This window comes from Echeneis naucrates, chromosome 6, assembly GCF_900963305.1.
Source record: "Echeneis naucrates chromosome 6, fEcheNa1.1, whole genome shotgun sequence".
Lineage (NCBI taxonomy): Eukaryota > Metazoa > Chordata > Actinopteri > Carangiformes > Echeneidae > Echeneis > Echeneis naucrates.
In genome coordinates this window covers 16,142,746-16,154,931 of record NC_042516.1, presented here as the reverse complement: position 1 = coordinate 16,154,931, position 12,186 = coordinate 16,142,746, and the positions used below count along the sequence as shown (strand labels likewise).

Below are 12,186 nucleotides of genomic sequence, written 5' to 3'. Positions count from 1 at the left end.
CATCCCCTCGTCCTTCGTTACTTGAACATGGTGCTGTTCAGTGCAGCCTGGAAACAGTCGGAGAATCATAGCTAGTCCAAAGCTGTTTGTCATAAACTCCAACAGCCCACTTTCGTATGGAAAAGTAATCCTTTGTTGGATTTTCTCACACAAACCAGTTACTTTTAAAACCCCACAAAATACAACAAAGCTGAAATTTACTTTAACAGTAACAAAAAATAAATCCTTCCTTCAACAGTTTTTTCAACAAATCCTACATCTTTACACAAATCTAGGGGGAAAGAGTTAAAATGCAAAATGCTGAATGAGGAAACTTTTTGGCCACCCAGGATTTCAGTCATCCATAAAAAAGAAAATGTTATGTGCAGCTCCACCTGCAATTAGGATGTTGCACAATGAAAATGATTCTAATTGCGAGTTGAGCAGTTTGAGTAGTAATTTTATGAGTATATAAAGGCTGTTTTTGTTTTACAAAGATTTGCCTCATTACACTTAGACCATTTTGTAATTTTCAGTGTGCTAAATACTTCTCCTTCACATCTGCAAGCTGCTTTTGTCCTGAATATTTGACAGCCACATTATTGTCCATTAGAGAAATTTTAACTCAGACCATATGGACCATTAATGAGACCATGTCCTGAGTATAAATTTTGAGGATGGAAGGACTGCTGTGGAGGTTTGTAATGACATAAGGGGAAGAATTCATTTAACAATTATAGACAAATGATACATGTTCATGAGTCAAAATGTCAAACGGGGACTGTTCTAGACAAATGTGGATTTAAAAAAAAAAAAAAAAAAAGTTTTTTTCCACCTGAAAAATTAACCTGGCTGTGAAAAATAAAATAAATAGAACATTTTTTTGTTACTGAAATACACCTGCTGTGTAATGACATGATGTTGTGGAAACAGTATCAAAAGATTTGCTGTAGAGAAACGCTGATGTGATGTTGTCTGGGTTTGCCAGCACAGCAGGGGAAAGCCAACAGTCAGTATTTTATTGATCATTTCAATTAAGTGTAGTTTGCCCCAAGCTTGACCTTTATTAACAGACTGGAACAAGCCTTGAATGTCAGCATTAGTAATTGTTAACTGTTCACTTGATATACTGTGGTGGGCGAAAAAGATCATTTTTTTAGTGTTAGAGGATCAAACATACAGATCTTTGTGCTTTAAGGACAATGTCCATGCTGTTTGGTGAATGTTGTTTTTTTTTTTTTGGTCAAACACAGCTGAATCATCAGTCAAGCTCACAACAATACCACTCGTTCAGATGTGCTTTACTTTATCCTCTGGCCACATTCTTCTTTTCTACAATATTGTGCCTTAGGAAAACTAATGGAAGTGTCTGTCTGTGCTGAGAGCGCACTGGGTGACCAATGGGCACAATCTCACATGTTGAATATTTCCATGTCACACAGGGCACACACCACAGAAAGTACCAACACGGGTCCAATCTGAAAGCCCATTAAAGCCTTTGGTAGTAATCCCCGTTCCAAATCCAGTGCTTTAATATTCAAGAGGAATCAAACAGAAGAAGCAGGCTTGTATGAGGCTGATGTACAGTCAGCTTGGACCAGTTCCAGCAGTCCACAGCTAAAGGAAAGTTTCATGTTTGGCTGAACAGGTGTAATTATGTCTCATGCTTGGTTGTGCTTCCGCGCACGCTCTCTGTCTCTCCATCTCCCTTGTGGGATTCAAATGTCAAAGAAGGAAAAAACATCCTTCTGTTGTTTGGCAGAGAAACAAAATAACAGCAGATAGCTGTTGCCATTCATCTGCCACTGTCCGCAACATTTTTCAAAAGAGTGGAGTGTCCAAAAAGGACGCTCCGAATGTCACAGTGCTCAGGCAGAATCCAAATGCTCTTTCAGATTTCCTCGAAATAAACAGCTTTATAAATACTTCAGAAATTATTTTTTTAATATCTGACTGCCAAGAAATGTTTTTCTAAGTGTTTCAGTTGGCTATTTAATATATCATCAGTCCAAATGGTGCAGTGTTGTTTTGGTTGGTCTGAGTTATAATCATTCATCACACATTAGGGGGATTAACAGGCGACTTCAAAGTTATCCTCCCAAGCACTGCTGTCTTTGATTCATTTTCATTTCCAACAAATACGAAGGGGATCATCAAAAATCTGCTCTTACAGTGAAACAAACATGCAAAAAATTGATACATATCTTTATGAATATACAGTTAAAATGGCCAAATGGTCCTATATAAAACACACAATGTTCTACTGAAGTTTTTGTTATACCACGCGTTATTTCTTTCAGGTTCTTTCACGGCTGAAATCAGTTGGAAAAACATTCTGTCAAACATTTTTATGCACTTACAGCCCTCAACACATGGGAACACAGGGGAAAGATTTTAAATGTGAAACTCATTCCCTTGTCGCACAAAGCTCGCTGAGGTATATAACAGGACAGGCAGCTCAACTCCTGACTTCTTTCTAAAATTGTCCTAAACAAGATGCTTAAGGTTAAACTCCTACTGTGATGAGGAAGAAAACTTAAATGCTACACACAGATGGAGACAAACAAGATGGCTGCCACTGCACAGCCTGAGCTGTGTCACTATGGTTCTGTTGTGTTTGCTCAGAATATACATATTTCACTTTCACAGGATAATTACTCTACTACACACAGTGGTGGACAGTACACAACGTCACTACTTGAGTAAAAGTACAGATGCTCTTTGTCAAATATTACTCCAATACAAGTAAAAGTAGCTTCTTCAAAATATTATTTAAGGAAAAGTACAAAAGTATTTGCTTAAAAAGTGCTTCAGTAAAAGTATATTTAAAAAAAATAACCCAGGAAATACAGGAAAGGAAAGTAGCCTTATTGTCACTAAACAATACACTGATGTTATTCTGCTACAGACATGTTTATAGCTCAAAAGTACCCACAAGAACCGGTCTGTGGAGGGATCCGGTCCAGTCTCTAGTCTCTGGAGGGGTTTGGTCCAGTCCAGAGGTCTCCAGCTCCGGTCCTGGAGGGACACTGTCCTGCATGTTTTAGATGGTTCCTGCTCCAACACACCTGAATCACCAGCTCGTCATCAAGCTCTGCTGAAGTCTGATCAGGAGTCACTCATTTGAATCAGGAAACATCCAGGACCGGTGTGTCAAACCGATTTGGTTCCCCCCTACGCTGATTTACTGCTGAGTCGTGCGTAGTTGCTAAGTTACCGTGCGTACTTTAAGAATAAACGCAAATAGAAACACAGCTGGGTGTACGGAAAGCGAAATGGAAAAAGCCAATGTGTAGGTTACTGGTATGGTATTTATTATATAACAAAATACATACAAAATACATTGAGAATGCATTTGTTCGGCCATTCTTTGTCAACCTTTGTGCAAATGGATGCCAGCTAGCATATCTGTGCGAGAGTAGCCTACGTTAAGTAAACCTCACTGCCAGATCACTTACACTAGTTAGTCGCTTCGAAATGGACTGCTAGCTAACTGGTTAGCATGCTCGACTGACGAACTGATGACATTATTTTTGACGTATAACGTTACTATTGCTTACCTTTCATTTGGAAACAGGCAGAGCGCCTGCGAATGATATATTTCTGCTGCTTGGAAATACCCACCGGATAGTGTCCGTATGTTTCATAATTCACGAACTCGTTGAACACAAGTTTGTCCATTTTACCATAATGAACATACACTCACATGACAAACGCTCATCCTGGCCGCCCTTTGGGAATTAGTTTATGGCCTGGGTTGGTTCCAAGTAAGGGCATGGTTTATACGAAAGTCAATGATCCATTCACTGAACACTTCAAATATTTTTCCCTGAAAGCCTACACATCATGTTATCTGTTGCACGACATGCTCATAAAATAGGCTATAGGTCTACATAATTAACATTGATAAAGCAACAAAGCATGGTATTTATTTATTACTCATAAAATTATAAAAAAAATATAAGTAATATTATTTATTACTCATAAAAAATTATAAAGTCAACAGGCGTGGACTCGGAGCTAAGAAGAAAAGGTCACGTGGGATGCTGGAGCCAATCGCAGCCCACTCTGGGTGGCACGTCATCATGGTTAGGTCAGGTGACGTAAATGTGAAATGTAATGTAACCCCGGGGAATGATGATAATGTTAATATGTATGATGTAGATGTAATGGTGATTGTATGATTTACTGTAACCCTCAATGTATGTAATGTAATATATATGATATGTAAAGGTCCGTTCCCGGTGTGGGCACCTGAACGTGTCTACGGAGTTAATTGGTTGCGAGTAATGGACTGGGCTAATGCAGATATGGCGCCCCCCCAGGACCTAGGCCGAACCACACCAGACGGGTGACGGCACCCCTCCAGGAACGGACCGAGACCAGACCGGAGACAAGACGCGTCGACAGACTAGACCAGTAAAGCGAACACCCACTGAGATGAACTATTTTAGTGAAATATTATGTAATATTTAACTTGTGTTTTTGTTTTCTTCCTAATTGTAACACCCCCCCCCCCCCCCCCCCCCCCCACAACAAATGGTTTGGCCACCGATCCTTCGCTAAGCCCCGCCCCCATTGGTTACTGTTGCCATGCTAGCCTGTTGTCTGAAGTTCGGTAGGAAAATGTCCAGTCAGCATCAGTCCAGTGATCAGAAAGGAAAAGAAAGAAGAATAAAAAAATAAAGGGTTGAGAAATTTTCCATACAAATATTTTTTAAAAAGGCTGTGACGGTGAATTTGGGACGAGAAACGTAGAGCAAGGTAAGAAACAGGGCCGTTAGCTTGTAACGTAAGCTAACTGGACAGCTCTAATGCTAATGTCCATTAGCCTAGCTTGTATTAAAGCCTACACAAAACGTTATCTTTGACAGAAACAGCTGAGTTTGGGAGCTCCGTCAGAAAGGAAGAGACGGAGAGGAGAGGGCTCCAGCTGCAGTCAGGTAACAGAGAAAGTGACATGGGGGGCAGAGGAATTTATTTAACATGTTGGCTTTATTTCTGCACAAAGATTGACCGCAAATTTGGAAGTATTACTCCATCGCTTCAGACACAACAACCAAAGACACACTTTGGTGTTGTTTCTATGACAGTATAGGATTTTTTGGAGGTGAAAGAAACGGGGTAAAGATCGTACACATATGTTTACAGTCCCTTTGTTGTTGACGCCCCCCCCCCCCAAGTTGCGGTTCCCCTTTACGCGGATTAAAGAAGAAGCATGGTCATCACTTACAACAACACGGTCCAACAGGTCTGTCTGCCTGCACACACACACACAAAACAATAACAACGAGTAATGTCCCGGTCTTGGGGGTGTTGTTGTGTCTGTCTATAAATACCATACCAGTAACCTACACATTGGCTTTTTCCATTTCGCTTTCCATACACCCAGCTGTGTTTCTATTTGCGTTTATTCTTAAAGTAGCACGGTAACTTAGCATCTACGCACGACTCAGCAGTAAATCAGCGTAAAGGGGAACAGGAATTTGGAGGTAACCAAATCGGTTGACACACCGGATTTGGAGACCTCTGGTCCAGTCTAGTCTCTCGTCTGTACAAAGCATATTTTATATGGACACAGTAAACAGTCTCAAACTCCGGGGGGGTCTGGAGGTCCCGTCTCTGCTGGTTGTGTTTTGTGTTACCTCGTGTTGCTGTCTCTGATATTCACCTTGGTTAACAGACTGTCCTGTGTGCTCCATGTCTAGTTCCTCCTCTGCCTCCTTTTATGATCGTACTTCTTGTCATAGATTCAGGATGGCGGCAGAAATGGAGGCGAGTGAGTTAGAGTCGACTCCGCACTTTAGCTAGCTCAGCTTATGCTAGTGTAGCTAGCTATAAAGCTAAGTCTGTTTCACCTTAGCTTGGCTCGTTTCTGCTGGTAACCATGGTAACTAGCCGTCTGGGCTAAGAGGAGAGGCGGAATAGTTGAACAAATGGACCGACTTTATTCAGCTGTTTTCTTCCTTCAACATCACAACACAGGACTTTAATGGCTGCAGACTTAAGTTTCATCACACTGACTGTACTTCTGACGTTACTTCTCACACCATTCACCGGAGAGAGGGACAAACACGCAACACAACGCGGCTACGTGCTGACTACGTCACACATTACCCACAAGGCCACCTGCTTAAAGGGGGACGCTCAGGCCGGTCACACTGCAGCGGCCATGAGACAAGTGAACCCTGTTTTGTGTTTGTAAACCTTTCATCATCTAATCTCCACAAAAACGAGCTGTTTGTCTGTCATGTTGGGAAGTAAAGCACTCAAGTAAATTTACTTCATTATGTCCACTCCTGACTACACTACACATCCACTTCACAATAAAATGAAACCTGTTGCTCTCTCAGTTTTTACTGTAGGTATGTGTGTCAAACGCATAATGTAGTTCTGTCCTGCTTATATCTTATTTACATTGTACAATATTGTGAAAAGGACTTACAAGAATCATAATCATCCACAATATAAAACATATATTAAAGTGTGTAGTTAAAGAAAACCATTTATAACCAACATTCGTTTTCACACAAAACTGGAAGGAGGGGGAAGTCGGAGTACGTTATTTCCTAAAAATGATGTCTTGCAAGAGTGGGCAAAGTTGTACTGGATATATATCTGACATGGCTGTCAAACAACATTAACTTACATTGCAGCCATTTACTTAATCAGCAATTAGCCTAATGCAACTACATGAAATACTGAAAAAATATATCATGATTCATCTTCGAAAGGAACTGGTGAATGTACGAAGTGATGTTTTAAATGAAATGGATGTGGGTCATGATGGCACACTTGCAGTTAGTGGATTAAGTGGAGATGAATGTCAGTTAACTAATTTTGCCGACTGGTTTGTTTCTAATTACAGCTTCCAACCAACACATAGGTTCAGTGCAGCCCAGTCTATCATTTGCAGACCTTGTACCATTAACAAATGTCTCTGGTGCTTAATTCAAATAGGAACAAAATGTACAACTTGTGGGTGTGTGTGTAGAAATTGGTTCTCCACTTTCTTGCTAGAAAAAAGGATCGGCTACTGTTAATAATACTTGATGACTAAATTGCCAATTAACCATCTGCCTCCTTTCTCAATATTCCCAGGGAACCAGGAAGGGCAACAATGTAATGATGTCAATCCACATCATTAGTCAGTGAAGTGATAAACAAAACATAATCAAATCCGATTTCAGACAAAAAACTGTGGCAGCGTGAGCAGCAACGAATTGGCTCATTCATAGACAGTCAGTGTGAGCCTTTGGCCCAGCAGCTGAGCAGTGTCAAGGGGTAATTTGTCAGTAAATATCGTAAATAAAGGCTGGACAAGCACAAGTGGTGGGCCCAGTCTAAATGTAAAGCATTAAAGCATTTCACAGCTGACTTGGCAGAATTGGAGGATTAATTATGCTGGGGATAGTAAATCTACGGGGCCTCCACACAAGGAGGCTGAGCAATTATATCCATTGAAATTCCTGGTAGATTATAGTGTTATACATGTATTTCTGCCATGTGCAGTCCTCTGACATATGAGTCTGGAGTGAAAAGCAACATCAAAATCACAGAAAGATAGTCACACAATCACAGTAAGAGACTCACACAAACGTTCACTCTTCCTTCTTCACAGCCTCAGAATTTTTTGCCTGCTCAGTTCTTTAAGTCATTAACTTGCATTTTCCAATCTTTCACTCTCTCTCCATCCCTCCCTATTATCCCTCCACTCCCCCTCTCTCCCCCTGCTGTTCCTGTCACTTGTTCACAGACGAATGGCCATTACATCTCCATGACCTAAATGTGTCACATCCCCCTCACTACACTGCTCTCCCTCTCTTCCTATTTCCCTCCTCCTGCTCCTTCCCTATATTATTTTGTGTCCATATTGACATTTCTCTAAATTTTCATTCTTAATTTTTTCGTTTTCACACCATACCACTATAACACTTTTGACCAGTTTTGCAATTGCTGACCTAAATACTATTTTTCTGTCATCCAGTCTGTTGTGACAGCAAATGAAGCATCAATAAAACACCTCTGGCCAGACAAACCAGCAGCATGTCAAGAAATCCACTCATCAGTGTCAGTTAACAGGTAATGGTGAGTATAAGGTCTGTCGTTAATTATGGCATCAATACATTATTCCCTTAAAATGTGAATAAAAGAAAATCTAATTATAGAAGCTGTTTTTCGTAATTCTTTGGATTTAAAAAATGTTTCAAGGATCTACCCATTCAGCCAGATCCATCCCAAAAGGTTCTCCCCTTGAAAATCAGTTGAGTACTTTTCATGTAATCCAGCTGAAGATAGGCAATTTCACTAAATGCCTTGATCATCTGACCCAGTGCATGTCATTTTGCCAGGTCAGTCATATAGCTATTGTTGTTCTCTACTAGAACTAAATACATAAATTCTATCACGTTGTTTGGATAATTTTTTCGTTGTTGTTGTTGTCGTCTTACAAATATTTGAGCTCAACTCTTTTCATCAGATGTTTTTTGAACGAGGGGCTGAAAAGATATTTATGATCAGGTTTGAACCACTCATTCTTTGATCTGTCTATCACAATGCTAATCAGCTGTAGTGGAGGTCAACTGAATGGCGGTACAATGTGAAATAAGACAACACATACAACCGTCATCATGAGGCTGAGAAACTACAACTGCCACGCATGTCAAGTCAAATTAACATTGTGCACAAACTGCAAGATTCAGGGCACCTCAGACTCACCCAAGCAGGCGGATCCATTAATGTTTGGCTCAAAGCCGTCATCACAGACACATCCTCCTACAGGTACCATCCACTCTCCCTCAGCATTGCAGTGCATGCGCGGGAGCGTGCCTCCCTGTGCTGTACTGTGGGGGACACATGTCCCGCTCACGGGCACTAAGGCCGTTGGTTCTGCCCCTGAGGGAGTCGCCGGGTAAGACGCCAAGTAGAGGCTGGAGGCCGGACAGCGCCGGTAGAAGATAGACACACCCATGAGGGAGACACAAGCTCCACTGTCCACAATGGCCAGGACAAATCTGGAGCAAGTGGAAGAGGTTCAGATAGAGATGAAAGTGAGGCCATTGGGGGAAAAATGAGAAACAATGTGTATTAAAATGAAAGTTACCCGTTTCGTGTGAGAGGGGCAAAGCTACGTGTCTTGATGTTAATTCGTTTGTATCTGTTTGGTTGGTACTGATGGGGTGAACTGGGCTCAACCTTGGAAAAACTCTTATCAGCGGCAATGGTGTCAATCTTCACCCATCCCTCCCTGGTTTCCTTTTCTTTGCTGGATGGCTGCAGTGAGAACAAAGCCGAGCAGACAGCAGAGGAATGAAACAAGAAAAAAAAATTGCAGCCATTAAATAAGCTGGTTGACAAATGAATATGGATTAGAAATATACCGTGCATTAGGGTAAAAATGGTAAGGGAAAGACACGACACTCAAGGTTGCGCCGTAATTTTTCTCAGGCTGTAATTTTATGTAATATGAAGCAATTTAGCGAGGAGAGTAAATGTTGACTTAGATCTACAGTATCAAGGTCCCAGTGGAGGTTTTTGCTCAAGTCCCTGCAAGGATTTTCAGTGCTGCAGCGTTTTGAGCTCTTCTGTTACTCTCCTATGCTTTGTCATTAGACTATGATTAGCATTTGTAAAAAGCATCCACTTTGCCTCGGCAGAAATGTCATATATTAATGTCATATACATATTTTATTTGACATTTTGAAACATTGTGAAAATGTAGTGATGCATATGCATGTTTAGCTTGGTATAACGTGGGAAGCAAAATCCAGCACAGCCAGTGTTGATGCTTCAGTGACTCACCTCAGCCGCCCAGGTCCTCTCCAGCTCCCTCTGAGAGTCGGCCTGTCTGTAGTACAGGGTGAGGGTCTCTCGACAGGTGGGTGATGGTGATCGCAGGCTGGCACAGTCACGCACTGAGAAACGCAGCGTGACAAAAACCCGTGGAGCAGAGTGGCGGTACAGGAAAGGTGTAGCCAACCAGTTGTCCTGCAGCCAGGGATTTTGGTTGACATTGCAGACCTCAAAGGTTCGTATGAGTTTCCCCCGGTCGTCCAGGACACTCACTTCATCCCACTACAAGAGACAGAAACAGTTTTATGAGCTTGTGTAAACTCTGGATTTTAAAAGAGAAACATGAGCTTAAGCAGGGTGCTCTGGAGTCAGTCTGTGGAAACTGTTTGAATAACTGGTATGTTTAACATTTCTTTAATTATGAATGTTTTCGGAGGTGGTTTACATATTGCAAGGTAAATATTTAACATTGCAGCAGTTAAAAAACATCTCCATCCTGTGTAAGCCAGAGCTCTAACAGAATATTTTCTTCTGATGTAACACTCCATGATATTGGAGCTACAAGTGAAAAGGTGTCTCTCACTGTCCTCTTTGCTATGGCCTTGTGTTGAGTCCCTGGGCTGATACTAGCATTTATTGACGTTTGCTCCCAGCAGAATTGTCTGCCTGTGCCAACACTGGAACAGATGTGGAACGGTCACCAAAGACGCTGAGAGGCCCTGCATACAGATTGTTATCATCTGCACCTTTTGTGCAAATGTTTATTCGTATATGAAATATTAATTTTTTCAGCTGACACTACCCCTCAAAGTTATCAGGATTCATCCACTGGGGAGCATGACTTTCAAAGCAATGCATCCAAAAGTTGTTGTGATATTCAAAGTGATGGACAACATTGCGGTGTTGCTGGTTTTCAAAGCAACAATTTCCCCAGGCAAACCACTTTCAGAATAAATGTATCAAATGTAACAAGGATGAAGCTTTTTGAAAAGACTTGATAGCGAATTTCTTGGAGGTGCTAGCAAAACCCAGAAGAATCCAAAACGGTTTCCATGACGATCAATGAGAAAAACTTTCATCGGGAAAAATGTATGTCACAGATTTATAATGAATTTTCATGACAATGCTTTTGCGTCTTAAAGGGGCGGGGTAGTAAATTTGTGTCGTTACTTGGTTTTGCTTTTCCATGTGTGCCATTTCTCACAAGTGACAGGTGGCGGATAGTTGTGTGTCGGACTTGTGGCAGCCATTGTGTAATGAATTGAGCAGATTTTCTCACATTTTCAAAAGTCTGAATACTTCTGGTTGCACTAATTCAAATGGTCATAAGTTGGATCATTGTGCAGAAAAGTGACCAGCACAGACACACAGCTCTCAATGAGTCAAAATGTAAATGCAGGCATGAGATTCAGTCTCACCAATTATCCAGTACGGTGCCTCCAAGATGAAAAGGCTCTGCTTTAAGCCTGTGTAGCCCTGAGTGACAAGCAGGGCCGAGTGTTGTAACACTGTTATCTCTAGACCACATCATTACAACATAATTCTCTCTGCAGCAACGGCAAGAGGACATCAGGGTGCATTTGGTGTGTATGTGTGCGTTTTTGTGTTTTAGGCATGTCAGTGTACATCTGTGAGGTTCTGACAGCCAGTGAACAACGAAGATTTTTGTAGCATCACACAGGAAAGTGTACACTCATTTTGGGCCTCTGGAATAATGACAAGATCAGTGAGAAGCTAGAAAGAGTCTAAGGTGCAGTCAGTCGAATGGAGCGAAGGGACCGTTTTCTCTCACCAACGCTGTGATCTGCTCGCCATTGGACACAGGAACAAGGGATATTGGATGGAGAGGACAACAGAGAGCACATTGTAGGGTGGTGGGATGCAGATGGAGAGTAATAAGTGATAAAATAGGGAACAATGAGTGTGTCTGTGTGCGTGTGTGTGCTTTAGTGTGACAGAGACAGATGGCTGCAGTCTGATCACGAGGCATAAGGCTCAGATTTTCAGGTATAGAGAGAGTAGCCGCTGCTATCTGTGTGTGATGTTGAATGCAGTTTACTTCCTTAAAAACAGCTTTCATTTGTTTTCTGATCTGAAACCTACACCCTCACCTCCAGGACATCAATCCTGGCCTCTCCTTTCCGACTTTTTCTTGTCTCACTATCTCCCTACCAAATTAAAGCAGGAAGAAAAAGAAAAAAAAAAAAAAACAGGGCAGACTGGGGAGGGGGTTGGATGAAGCTTTGGAAAGAAAGAGCGAGAAGAAAAAAAAAATAGGGACGACTCATCTCCATGATTTAATTTGAACTGAAATGCCAGAGAGCCGCGCAATCTCTGCAGTGGCAGAGGACACGGGAGGGGCAAGGCCTCGGACACAACTGTCGACACAAACGAACACGCAGGAGCAGAAGAAGG

General features: G+C 41.7%; 1 protein-coding gene across 3 annotated transcripts in view; it reads right to left on the bottom strand.

Annotated features, from left to right (window-relative positions):
• The window catches only part of ephb6 (eph receptor B6), a 37,758-nt gene that overhangs the window by 14,439 nt on the left and 11,133 nt on the right, over positions 1-12,186 (bottom strand). For all 3 annotated transcript variants that reach the window (XM_029503931.1, XM_029503933.1, XM_029503932.1), the window contains exons 3-5: positions 9,781-10,053; positions 9,083-9,252; positions 8,698-8,993 (exon numbers count right to left, since the gene is read on the bottom strand). In XM_029503931.1, the coding sequence (XP_029359791.1) occupies positions 8,698-8,993; positions 9,083-9,252; positions 9,781-10,053 (739 nt within the window). The remainder of the gene's footprint in view (positions 1-8,697; positions 8,994-9,082; positions 9,253-9,780; positions 10,054-12,186) is intronic.